This window comes from Gadus morhua, chromosome 6 (genome assembly GCF_902167405.1).
Source record: "Gadus morhua chromosome 6, gadMor3.0, whole genome shotgun sequence".
NCBI lineage: Eukaryota > Metazoa > Chordata > Actinopteri > Gadiformes > Gadidae > Gadus > Gadus morhua.
Window position 1 is genome coordinate 18,147,931 of NC_044053.1, and position 13,772 is coordinate 18,161,702.

General features: G+C 42.8%; 1 protein-coding gene across 1 annotated transcript; it reads right to left on the reverse strand.

Annotated features, from left to right (window-relative positions):
- Positions 1–29: 29 nt before the first annotated feature.
- castor1 (cytosolic arginine sensor for mTORC1 subunit 1) lies at positions 30–13,767 on the reverse strand. The gene is made up of 9 exons (XM_030357614.1): positions 12,808–13,767; positions 8,243–8,313; positions 5,972–6,165; positions 5,187–5,316; positions 4,877–5,000; positions 4,179–4,295; positions 3,360–3,442; positions 2,562–2,656; positions 30–785 (listed from the first exon to the last, which is right to left on the reverse strand). Exons 1-9 carry the CDS (start codon positions 12,918–12,920, stop codon positions 714–716), a joined length of 999 nt encoding a protein of 332 aa, XP_030213474.1. The 5' UTR covers positions 12,921–13,767; the 3' UTR covers positions 30–713.
- Positions 13,768–13,772: the final 5 nt, after the last annotated feature.

Sequence of the window (13,772 nt, forward strand, 5' to 3'; positions counted from 1 at the left end):
GAAGAAATACACACCCAATGATAACGCCATTGTCGCAATACTTCTTTATTGAGTGAAGTATGACAAAATAGAAAATGCTAACGTAATACTTGTGTTCTGCTTCAGATTGTACAAAATGTTATTTTAACACGAAAGCAAAACTATCTAGCTACCAAGAACTAGGATTTAAATGTGCAAATAACAAAACCAAAATAAGACAGTGTGGTGGACCTTGGAATAACCCTGAAAATGTTAAGAAATTACCTTTTAAATGCATATTTCTTCAGCATTAATTAATGACCTACCGTCAAACTTAAAAAATGAATGCCTGATAGCACTAATAACTAAGTTTAAACATAAAGACCGTGACACAGTCTTAAAACGTATAAAATCTGGAAGACTCAGTTGTGTGTTAGCAAAGGTGTGGAGTGTTCAACACAACATGAAGATACAAGTTTAGCCTCAGATCATAGACGCACTACAGGGTCAACGGTCTACATTAGTGCACGTTAGTTCACACTTCTTCTCCGTCTGGTAACTCAGGTTGGATTGGACCCGTGTGTGCTTTGAAACAGGGCTACTCCACGGTGCAACCAGCTGTGACACACACACACACACACACACACACACACACACACACACACACACACACACACACACACACACACACACACACACACACACACACACACACACACACACGGCCGGAGCGGCCCGAACTGGGGGGGATACCCTCAGCTGGCGGCCGGTTCCTTCCTCTGATGACGGAGCATTTCTGTCACTCTCCCGATGTCCTCCTCAGGCACCTGGAGGCGGAACAAGAAGAACCTGGTTCAAGCTTTGTTCGTTGTTATTTTGTGAGGACTCACTGCAGATGTTTTTGTCAACACAGACTGCTGCCCCCCCCCCCCCCCCCAAGATCCAACTAGAGTACGTGTGCTAGTTGGATCTTGGGGAATGAAATAAATTAAGAAACGTTGCAATTCAGCTGATTACAGATCAACTTTTAATGATGGGATGGATATTGATGAACTGCGTTGTGCCATCTTAAAAAAGGTGATAGCTACCGGAACAGAAGCCTGAAACCAAGTAGTGTGCATCACTTCTCTTGCAGAACGGCAAGCCACTGTTGACGATGAGATTCCACAGACGCATGACTGAGCTGATGCAATGTAGCCCCTCTGCCTCATCCGTCTGTTCTGACAAATATCTGGTATAATGCTCATCCCCGTTCACTTCTACGGCGGGACGGAATCCTGTGATGTCATCCCACGAAAACTCATTCCGGTTGTTCCCCAGAATGTCACGGCAACTAGCAAATACATAAACTAAAGGGTTCCCTTCGATGAGAGGTTTGTGTTTGGGTTGGTTACGTGTGGTCAGGGGGACCACTCTCCCTGGGGGCGGACTGTGGTCGGCTGGAGCACTTCCGTACATCATCGTCTTCGGAAGATCCAATGTCGTCTTTCAGACCCATTAGGCGGAGTTCAACATTCAACGTAGTTCAATGACTCAGTAACACATTGAATAACTGCCCTTGACAATACAATCAATAATGCTTACTTTAGAAGGTTATTTCGGATTTTATTGTCTAACCTTACTCGTTTACATGATATGATGGGAGAATAAATAATATAAATAAAAAAGGGTTGCACACTCAATTATAAATACTTGACGAAACTGTTTTTTTTTTTTAAACACACACACACACACACACACACACACAGACAGACAGACAGACAGACAGACAGACAGACAGACAGACAGACAGACAGACAGACAGACAGACAGACAGACAGACAGACAGACAGACAGACAGACAGACAGACAGACAGACAGACAGACAGACAGACCATAATAGGAATGCATCATTCCTGGTTTCACTTTCCAGTCCATAATTATAATAATTTTGTCCTTGCATACCCGTATTGCAAACCCAGCATGAGTACTTCTAAGTTTTTCCTAGTAACAACAACTCCCTTTTGTGGAAACAGAGCCAACCACCCACTTCTGTGTATTCATTCATAAAAGACACACGGTCTCGGCATGTAAAGCGTCTCACTGGGAATGTTGTGTCATGAAGACCCGTTGGATTTCCCTAACATGAGGTGGATTTGGATATCTATAGAGTGGCTATTTCCATACAGGGGCAGATTGCCGTTTTTTTTCAAGAAACTGTTATCTCACATAGACTATGATATCCCATGACTGTTCTGTGAGACACCACCTTCTTCCCTCTTCAAAATGAAAGTAATTCAAAGTCTCACAGAACAGTGTATGACCTATGTGTCTCTAAGTGTGCCCTTGGAAGTTTTCTTCGATGCATTTGTTCTTCAGTTCTACCATTACTGCCTGCGTCTCATTCGGTTGTAGCAGAGAACCCTGCCGCAGTATATGTCTCCGTGTGTGCATTTCACACATGGACTACGTCCAAAAAAAATAACGTCCACTGCGGGAAAAGTCACGAAACACACAACCATAAAAAGGTTGTGTGTTTTCCCACTATCCCGCAAGAAATGTCATGCTTTAAGGACAGTGAATACAATGCACTGATAGACAGAAGTTAGGCTGCTACTACTTACCAATGCATGATCAAAGCTGAAGGTGCTAATGTAGTAGGCAGAGATATCGCTGTCTGCCAGTGGCTGAGAGATCTGGGCCACGATACCACACTCGTCTGGAGCCCGCCAATCAACCAATGAGAGAGGAAGAACCAATCCAATTAGAGCACTACTACATTACTTGCTAAGCAACAGTGCATCAACAATTACAATCAATAATAATAATATAATAATAACCACGACCATGATCATTATATTAATTATAATATTTATAATAATAGTCATTCAAATGAATTAGTATTATTATTATGATATAAATATTAAAATAATAAATAATTAATTAATTAATTGATATAATTATAAAATAATTATATTACTAATGTTTACAATAACAGTAAAGATAATAATATTTCGTGTTTGTTGTTTGGTGCCCTTCAAGGAGCAATGTGGGGTCTGAGCAGGGTCTGAAAGGGTCTGAGCGGGGTCTGAGCGGGGTCTGAGCGGGGTCTGAGCGGGGTCTGAACGGGGTCTGAACGAGGTCTGAACGAGGTCTGAGCGGGGTCTGAACGAGGTCTGAGCGGGGTCTGAGCGGAGTCTGAACGGGGTCTGAACGGGGTCTGAACGAGGTCTGAGCGGGGTCTGAACGAGGTCTGAGCGGGGTCTGAACGGGGTCTGAGCGGGGTCTGAGCGGGGTCTGAGCGGGGTCTGAACGAGGTCTGAACGAGGTCTGAGCGGGGTCTGAGCGGGGTCTGAGCGGGGTCTGAACGGGGTCTGAACGGGGTCTACAAGAGTCTGAACCGGGTCTGAGCGGGATCTTACCGAAGCCCAGAGGTTGACCTCCGATACGAACCATCCTCCAGAGTTCTCCCGAGGAGCTAGTGAAGAGCAGGTCAGCAGGGAACCTGAAACCCACATTTTGGTATCATTTCAGCCTTCATATTTGTTGTAGTATCAAGCCAATATGTAGAGAGAGTAGTCACGTTTCCATCTAAAAGGTGAAGCGAATCTTTAGAAAGTTTGCAAAAAAGAAATTTGAATGAGGTGCGTTTCCATCAAGTGGTTGGAGCGGAGAACTACAGACATTCCAGGGCTTGTCTTATCCTTTTGATAACATCCTCTCTAAGGTCCTGATTTATAGTGGAATTGCTTTGTTTTCCATCTAGCTGTAATGTTTTTTTCTTCGATGAGAGCAAGGTAAATTGTACCTCTTCAGCTGTCCACACGCATCTATCATTCACATTGGCCATCTGTTCCATGGACGTATTTAGGTGGTGTTTCCATCACCGTTTACTGATTCGATACTTCAAATTTTGCATAAAATCAGGGGGATGGAAACGCAGCTAGTGTCTGTAGAGAATACCACTGGTCACTCTAATCCTGTCCATTGTCGCCGAAAGCTAGATACTGCGTGAGTGAGAGTAAGAGCGTGGGTGAGCAAGTAAGTGAGTGAGATAGAGAAAGAGGGAGAATTCAGACTATAAATTGTGTCTTATGTTGTATCCTATTTTACGCTTTGTGCTTCGGCGATGTAAACGTACGCTAACCATGCAAATAATGCACTTTGAATCTGAATCAGAGTCACAGTCAGGGTGGACCGCTGAGAAGGGTTGGGGGAGAGAGATGAGACAATGGACTCACTGCCTCTGAGCCTCGGTGTCCATCACCAGTGAGATGTAGCCGTCAATGAGCGAGAAGGAGAAGAATTTGATGCAGTCCAGTTCGGCACCAGCCGTAGATGAGGTGCCTTCCTTAGGACTACACCAGTAGAGCAAGGGTGAGAGGAGCGGACGTTATTCTGAAGTCCTCACATATTTAGTCAACTGATACTCGTATGATCCCGTTACCGTTGCAGTCCAGAAATAATCTGTAACTCTGACACTGATGTGTGATTCAAAAATGTATCAAAGGTTATAAAAGGAAGAACACTAAGAAACCATGGAATTTGTGTGTAATATATCAAGTTATGTCCAAAATATGTTATTAGGGCTTTATCCCTGTCACAAAAGGCTTCAAAGTTTTCCATTTGATGATAACCCCTTATCCTAAACCCAGAAAATGGAAAGGGAAAAAAACTCCAAAAATGTATTGTTTATTATGCTTTATCTTGGTTAACAAAGTATGTGTAGTGTAGGCAGCTGCTCAAGCCGATGAAGATTTTTTTTTTTTAAAGAAAGTTATATATTTTTAAGCAAAAAAAAAAAAAAATCCCACCCCTCAAAGGCCGGAATATTCATTCTGCAGTTAGTCAAGAACTAATTTGGAATCCCTTTTCACATTTGCTGCCACCCAGTGGTGTAAGCTGGTATTACCATCTAAACTAGAAGCAGTAGACTGACCTGTTGGAGTAGAACAGGACGTCGATGAGGGTGGTGGCGATTGAGGGAAGCGTGTCAGGGTCCAGAGACATGACACAGAAGTGGTTCTGAGGAATGAGAACTGGGTGGACTGTAGGCTGGATGGCTGAGAGACATTAAGAAGAAAGTAAACAAAGGTAAACCTGGCCCACTCTTAACATGCAAGTTATTTTGAGGCTATCTATGTGGCATGCCATTTCTGGAACTTTTGTAACCAGTTGATATTTCTTAAGGGAAAGTGGTAAATCATCACAAAAACACAGTACGTTCGTCCGTAGGACTAGATCTGTACCTTCTTTGCCGTTTTTGTGAAGGCCGTTGTGGACGTCCTGCACGGGGACCGATTCTCCCTCCACCTCTCTGAAGATACTGAACTCCTCCCCCAGTGTAGACACCACCACCGCTAGGTCCTGCTCCTTCACCTGGGGGAACCAGCAGAGAGCTGAGAACAACACAGGATACCCGAATGTACTGGGCAGGGAAGGCCGGAGAACACATCCCCCTCGGATACTTACAGGAAGTATGTGAGGGGAATGGGTCTTTACAGTTTGTGGAGTATTCTTTACACTTTTGTATCTTTACAGGATGCTTTAAGTTTGTTGGAGAGGCTATAACCCTCACATATTTTACAGTCTTCGAGTACGTAAAAAGAAGAGGCAATGTGTCCAAAGAGGCACATTGCCTCATTGGCTACTTGTCAACTAACTTGCCATTTGTTTCCATCTACTCAACACATTTGCTAGTGAAAAATAAATTAACTTTCAAGTCTTAAAAGTTAGGGGATTGCCCTTATAGCTCAAAATGGTAAGCAGGAGAAGCACAGCTGTGAGGACATAGAAAAGTCCATTGTGAAGTTATGGAGATTCTGATAATATATCGTAATATGATACACAGGTATTTATTTTTATTTTTTACGTATATCGTTGTATAAAGTACCATGCATATACCGCAGGCCTAACATGTTCTTCTTCTTGCAAATTGTGATGCATCCATTACTTTGGTTCACTGTGATTGTTGATTAACATTTACCTATTTCCTTTATTGTTAACATTGTTTCACACATACACACAGACTCACTAATATGAAATCTGTCTGATAGGTGGACAGCATGAAGACAGACACATGCTGCTCAGCCAATGGGGCGATGACTGACTTGGCAATCTTGGTCACGCCAACTGCCTGAGAGCTGCTGGAGACGTTGCCGCTGGAGACCACGTTGAGTGGCAGCCAGACAGAGCCCTCAACCTGCAAGTGCTCTGAAGGCTTGAGCTCTGAGGGTTGAAGGTTAAAGGGCAGAGATTAAAGTGCATAATATATGAACATCCTGGAAACGACACTTGTGATTAAAACAGTTATATCAAAAATGAAATAAAATATATACATATTAGCACAACATCACAAAAGAATGGGGTTTGCATTGAATGAAAATATCCTCAGGGTATTCTGTTCTCACCCAGCCGTCTCTTCCTGCTATATCACCAACATGACCCTGCTATTTATAGCATAACTTCATAGCTCAATGCTTTGAAAACACACTGGTTAAATGTGTCAATTCATCCTGCGGATATAACTGGGCGCGCGCACACACACACACACACACACACACACACACACACACACACACACACACACACACACACACACACACACACACACACACACACACACACACACACACACACACACACACACACACACTTGCGGGACATAACATTTAGTACTTAGAGAAACAACCCACTTATTTTGCATCACATTATGTTCTGATTGAGTCCCAAGGTTCTCCTGTATTGCTCTTCTGAAGAATCCTGAGACTGCATGAGAACCAGGCGACTAATTTAAAACACAATATCATACCAATGAGAACCATGGGACTCAATAAAAACACATTACAACCAAAATGAGAACCATGGGACTCAAAACACAATTTAATCAAAACAAAGTGAGGCAAACAAAAACTGCTGATTGCAGCATTAAGCCCTTTAATAACCTTTATATTCAGACAATCTTCTTGTCTTTTCCAATCAACATCATCATATTTGTATATCTTTTTCAGGCAGAAAGTACTATTTCATTCAATTGCTCACATTCAAAGTATATTTATTCAATTCCTGTTCTGCTTCCTATTCCTATCATCCTATTTGTTAGAGCCACCTCGTGGAACACCTTGGCTCCTCTGAAAATACACTACAATGGAGAACGAAGAGAGACCGAGTCCGGAGGCAAGGCATCACTTTAAAGCTTTCAAGTGAGAGTGAGATAGAGATAGACAGATCAATTACATACTAAGTAGGAACCTAAATATATTACTTTGGAGAAAAGCATTTTACAGTGCATGCTTGATATAGATACATTGTCGTCTAAATAGTGTAACCTCTTAACAGCCATGTTGCCAGATAATATACACAGACAAATAATTAACTTCAGCCACATCAAAAGCAGAAGGGGATAAAGCATAATGCTCCCATACAGACTGTAGAACATTCCTGCAGATTCATGTAGAAATTGCATGATTACTTTAAGGCTTGGTACTAGGCCCATTGCTTTGGTGTATATACATCAATGATTTACCGTTTGCAATCATGCCAAAACTGTGATGCATGCAGATGACCCTATGCTATACACCAATGGGAAAAATGCAATAGAAAGCAATTTAAATGTAATGGGCAAATGGGAAATGTGGCTGAATGGCAAAATGGCTTCCGTCTTGCTCTAAATGTTGGAAAGACTAACTATATACTTTACCAATATAAATAAATATACACTCCACTTTTTATTAATGTTTTTTTTTACTGCTGTATGTATATGCCCTTCCTGTTATTTTTTTATTATTGTATGTCTTTATTTTTTGTATCCAGATTTTCGTTGTTAACCAACGATGAATTGAGGCTTAATTGTGTTAATTAGGCCTTATATACTTTGATAGGTCAGTGCAAACGTCCAGATCATCAATCTTAAACCGGTGGTATTGCACCTTTTTTTGTTTGTTTACGTCAGCTACAATGCTGGTGTGATGGTCGTAGAGCAGGAAAACCAGTTTCTCTCTCTAATCCAGGTTCAGAACTAGTAGTTCATCATGCTTCCATGATCTCTCTTCTACCATTTACCTCCCATGTACAAGGATTAAGCAAAACGTATGGTTCAGAAACCAAGCTTTTCAGGGCAGAGTTGGACCTACAGCGTTTTTAACATACATTCTGGTTTCTGAATGCTCTCATAACAAAAGGCAGAAGAAAGGAAGAATAAAGGAAGGAAGGAAGTTAAAAGCCTTGCGGCCGACTTGTAATATTTTCACAAAGGCCAGCAGAGAGAGTGAGAAAGACAGAGAGAATAAGCGTATGTGCGTGTTACCTTTGAAGCCCTCCTCATCCAGGACCACCGTGTAGTTCTCCGGGGTCTCGGTCAAACTGAAGAACTTGCATCTGAGTTTGTGTGTGTGGGGGGGGGGGGGGGGGGGGAGGGGGGAGAGATCATCAACATTATGAAATCCGGATAGTCATGAAACACAAGCTAATCCCTATGGCGACGGTGACGTTAGATCAGACAATGGTCACAATAGTGCGTGTCGGATCATGTCTCCTGGAGCAACGTTTTCGTTCAGCAGTCAGCGTTTGGTTGAATCTGGGTAGTGACCTAAGCTTATTAATGGCCAGTTTCAGGTTTCCTCCACTAGACCTGGGATTAAAGAACTGTGCGAGTCACCGTCTTTATCTTTTGACACAGCATCGAAGGTCATGCAAAGGGCATGTTGTACTTTTCTGTGTGCGTGTAACTACCTTGAAACTCATGAATTTAGTTCTGCGTGAGTAAATTCTGAATACAAGTTTGACCCGGTACACAACTTGAAAAATATTTCGATAACGGTGTAGATCGCAAATACTACATGGCACACTTAATACTGTACACCGTAACTCATTGAAACAAAGTGTTTAAAGCTGGGGTTAGATGTGAGTTGCATCACATCAGGCTTAAATCCAGAGTTCTGTCAATTCTGGACACTGGCCAGCTCTTTTCAATGAGCCCTTTGTGAGGGACACCCACGGCGGGTGGTCAGAACCAGACAGAACAGGCCCTGGAGAACGGCTGGGGCCTGGGGAATAACAGCATCCCCACACTGCAGAAACACTTGGTCAGTGTCACAAGAATTAACCTACAGAATTATACAAATAGAGAAAAAAAAAAAAGAAACATTGCATTAATAAAAACATTAAACAACATATCTGTCAAGCTGAATTTCTTGAGATCTCATGCCCAAACACATAGAAGATGAAAAGGAAATTACCGGTACATCACTGAAATCATTGTCACGTTCAGATACAGTTTATCTGAAGAATAAATGTAATGGGGCTGAGCCCGCAACCTCTTAACCTCTCTCAGTGCTTTAAAGACTGCAAGCCAGGGCAAATTGAAGGGCAGTGGTTTCACTGGGTAGAGTTTGTGTTTTTAGTGATTCACTCAACAGAGCATGATTATGTGGTATACTGGCTCTTGCATGAAATAACATTGATATGGTTGTTGCACATTAATGACATATTAAAAAAGGCACACCATTTTTACAAAGCTACTTTAACAACCAACCAGTTGGTATTGCTCAATACTGACGTGTTACATTTACATTTAGGGCATTTAGCAGACGCTTTTATCCAAAGCGACTTACAATAAGTAGTTCAGTGCTTTAGCAAATGTGGGATGCATGGGAATTTATAACTGATCATCCGTCACGTCTTGCGTGATAACTACATCCCAAAACATGGAAGTAGCCATTTACCATTTATTGTAGATTGTAGATTGTTGGTTATTTCTCTGATCTTCAAAACTAATGGCCAATTACATAAAGTCATTATAAAGTGATAGACACTCCAGTGGGCCCGAATTGGTTTCTGTATTTAGAAACCCTTTATCCCACGCTTATCACTCCTCTGGAACTATTACAGCAGAGTTCTGTCCAACCCCTGAGTCAGCAGAAACTAATCTCCACACAAAATACAATGAAAACACACACAATCTAACTCCACCGTGTGCTAGCACAGCAGCTGGCCCTCACACTTCCTGATGGCCCTTCACTAGGAAACCTTCCAGGGCAACTCCCAAACATGCGAGACATCACATACACGTCTATAGTCCCAATAAAAATACCACACGTGGTGATTTTTATTGTCATGAGGATGATGATGATGCATGGCACAGCTAGACAGCTACAATTACAGATCAGACAAAACACATTCTCTTACAACCCCACAAGCATGCAGAGATCATATGTTGAAAAACTAGAAACACTTGATTTGACTAGAACTCAATTCATCCCTCCACAGCACAGACACAGCTGGAGCTCTTCCAAGTCCAACAGGAGTCTGAGGAACAGCAGCAGGGGGTACCGGAACTGATGCGGGAGATTATGAAGACCACAAGGCTACAAAATCAGCTACAAAAAGATTTCTGCAACTGTTGCTGCAGCTGAGGAAATGCGATAAGTATGCAAGGCTATGTTGTTCAAATTGTGGATCGCAGACACACGTACAATGTGTTGGTGGCCGCGGATCGGATGGGGGGGGGGTTCACCTTTCTATAGGATTAAATCTATAGGAGGCCGTCTTTCTGCACGGCCTCACACAGTGCTCCTCCCCGTGGGGAACAATGGGGGGACATTCAGCCTGCAACACTCTGCTTGTTATTACAGGGGCCGGGCCCCGTCGCCACAACACACCCTCCACCATCAAGTTGTCCTGTTTTCTGTGTGCACGATTGCATCTGAGGTCACACACACACGTGTGTGTGTGTGTGTGTGTGTGTGTGTGTGTGTGTGTGTGTGTGTGTGTGTGTGTGTGTGTGTGTGTGTGTGTGTGTGTGTGTGTGTGTGTGTGTGTGTGTCACACACACACACTATTCACCGTCCGTATGATGAGGATTCAGCTACCCTCCAACCCTTTGCTTCCCCCTTCTTGATATTCTAGTCAGTGCCTTCTCTCCCCACCATTTAGTGTCCTTTCTGGGTGAGCAGCCAGAGTATGTAGTGACTATAGGGGCCTGGATAGGGCTATCAGCTAGGCCAAGTGGTTCCCTACCTTCTGGGGCTATAGGTACCTGCTCATTGCCCCACCAAACAGCAACAGTGGGCCAGTGTGACCCACTCCTGTTGGTGGTTCTTGGAGTTACCTTTTTTTTCTTGGCAAACATGTAAAATCTGTGTTGGCCACAGTAGAGTGTTGTTGTACGTTGCAGTGTGCAGGCACATCAACTTAAAGTTTAAATAGGGCATGAGTAGGAAATAAGTCTACATTGCTAGGTTATTATATACTCACATTTTCGGGAGTATTTTTACACTCAGAGTAAACCCATGGATGATAAAAAGAAGCCCACCAATGACATTATTTGTCAAATATGTAATGAAATGGAGTAGAAACAAGTATTACACAGAATATAGCAAATAGTAGATACAAGAGCCAAACAGATGTTAAAAAAGTGACAATTGTATGGGTATAAATCCTAAACAATTACACGCCACACCTGGGTTTTGCTAGGGGCACACCAGTGTGAACCAGAAGACTGGTCACATGGTTGTGTGGTTGCCAATGGGCTCCACAGCTGTCTGGACTTGCCGAGACGGCAAATTTCTTGTCTTCATTGTTTTTACACTGATCTAAACATGATATTCTAAACCATTATCCCATCGTCAAATGCAAAAAGTTACAGCAAAAGTTAGCACCATTGAATAGCTAGAGAGGATGTCACGCACATATCCAAACTAATCCACAGAGAAACCGCCAGCGCTGCAGAAGTGAGGCCTGGTTTTGTGTGGTGGCTGATGAGCACTCGTTCTTTGGGCCTGCTGTGGTTTGATATTATAGACTGGGGAGAACAATTAATGACAGCTACACGCCTGTTTGACATACATCAGTATCATCATGATGCTACTTTACAACGTGCATGATTGTCAACACATTTTACTTTTACATTGCTTTCAGAAGGAACACGGGTGCTATTCAATTTTATGAAAAGGCGTTGAATCGAATAACCAATGATGATGTGTTGTGTCCTATTAAATGTAATCATGTTGGCCAATTCAGTGAAGTAGGAAGTGGACCATGTACTTACAAAACGGTCGAAAAGAAGGGCTTACATACTGCTACACATCGGTCAATACAGAAATGGAATGGAACAAGAAAGATTGTTCCATTCCATTCACAACACTATGATTTGCATAAATGATATTCGTAAAGACAGCATTTCTTCTCTGAAACCAAGAGAAGTCAGGCTCTGCTGCCCGTGCTTATGGTTGTGATGGATCAGGCACCCCAAGATAGTCTACCTTCCATCAACATAGGTCATGACTGCTTAACCTCTCTCCATCAAACGTCCCCCTGGCATATGTAGGACAACCAGAATGATGTGATAACACTTGCATAACGATCCAGAGGATATCCGAGGATTAACACACATTAAACACATATATTGCTGCGGTTGGCCAGAGGCAGAGCCCGGGATAACAAACGGGACGGGATTATCAATGACAACTGCATAGCGAATATGGATTATTTTTCAAATTAAAATGTAAGGGGGTTGGGATGCGAATGATATCCGATACAGGGATTGACTTAAGGATAGGTCTTGGCTGTTGTGTTTATGATGCCTGGCAATTGAACTGTATCGGATCTGAATAGACGGTTGGGGCTTAAATGAACGCATCAATAAATCCATATTTAACGCAACACCGTTTACACATGGCTGACTCAATGTAATGTATCTATAGGACGACTGGACGTATACATAAATGCATGTAGCTAGCATTTGCAATAAACACGAATGAATTAGAATGGCAGCCATCCTTTGAATGAACTGTATTAGCATGTCAGTGCAAAACTACAGTAAGAGATCACAAGGCTCTGCAACGACTGTTCGGGCAAACCAATTCAACTCACCGTGTTCTGTTGCGGAGAAATATTAATTTGATCAGAGGGTGCGTGAAATGGACCAGGCCGTCCTTGGATATGCTGGTAACCCGCAGTCTGTGGTCCAGAATGTGCAGGTCCATGTTGTCGGCTCAGGGCAGGAGAGGGATCTCCACACTGGCAGCATGCGGTGCTTTACAGGGAGAACTGCTGGTGCTCGAATAAAACCGGTCAGTGATACAAGAACGACAAAAAAAACAGACTATTGTTCCGACTGTGAGTGTTTTGCATCAGGGTCGGATAAACAGAACAACATCCGACGCAATCCGACTCCAATCGCACTCATCTACTGGCTGTTCAAAGTAGATACAACCCCAGTAAACAACACACGCCTTCTTAAAGCTACAGGTCGCGTCGGTAACGGGGCCGAACTAGGCTGAGAGACGATCCTGAATCGTAGCGGTACCCCGGTCTACTTTAATGTAATTTCAGGTCTCGTATTTCCTATGACCTGCGTACGCCAATTTAATGTCCCCGGCACAAGAAAAATAAATAAAGCTCGAATAACAACGAAAAGGGTAATAAATATGGTGCTTTAAGATGAATCGACACAGCAATATGCTACACAATATTTCAGAGATAGTCCCTCCCCCTTTCTCGCCGCTAAACTCATGCACAGCTATAAAAAGCTTTGAACCCATTTAACTGGAAGTCCCTCCCGCTTTCTCACCAATAAGGCTTATTTTGGGCATCCCGTTCCAGGCGTCCCGTCGTGAGACGAGAACGCCTTGAAACGAGGCAAGCGTTGAACTGTCTAGAACTCACTGGTCCCCCTGATTAAATATTATACAATTTGAGGTCTTGAATTGGAGGATAGTTTCAAAGTGCTCAGCAAATATGCAGGCACGATCATGGAAGACCTTCTTAATTTGTAAATAGTTAGGACTTTGAAGAAAGCCAAGTCCATTCTGGTTGATCGTAGTCCAACGAGATTT

Coding starts and splice junctions, on each gene's coding strand:
- castor1 (XM_030357614.1), bottom strand. CDS start 12,920: ATGGACCTGCACATTCTGGACCACAGACTGCGGGTTACCAGCATATCC. Junction 6,166..8,242: donor GGATGAGGAGGGCTTCAAAG/GTAACACGCACA, acceptor TTCAACCCTCAG/AGCTCAAGCCTTCAGAGCAC. Junction 786..2,561: donor TCAGCTTTGATCATGCATTG/GTAAGTAGTAGC, acceptor TTCCGCCTCCAG/GTGCCTGAGGAGGACATCGG.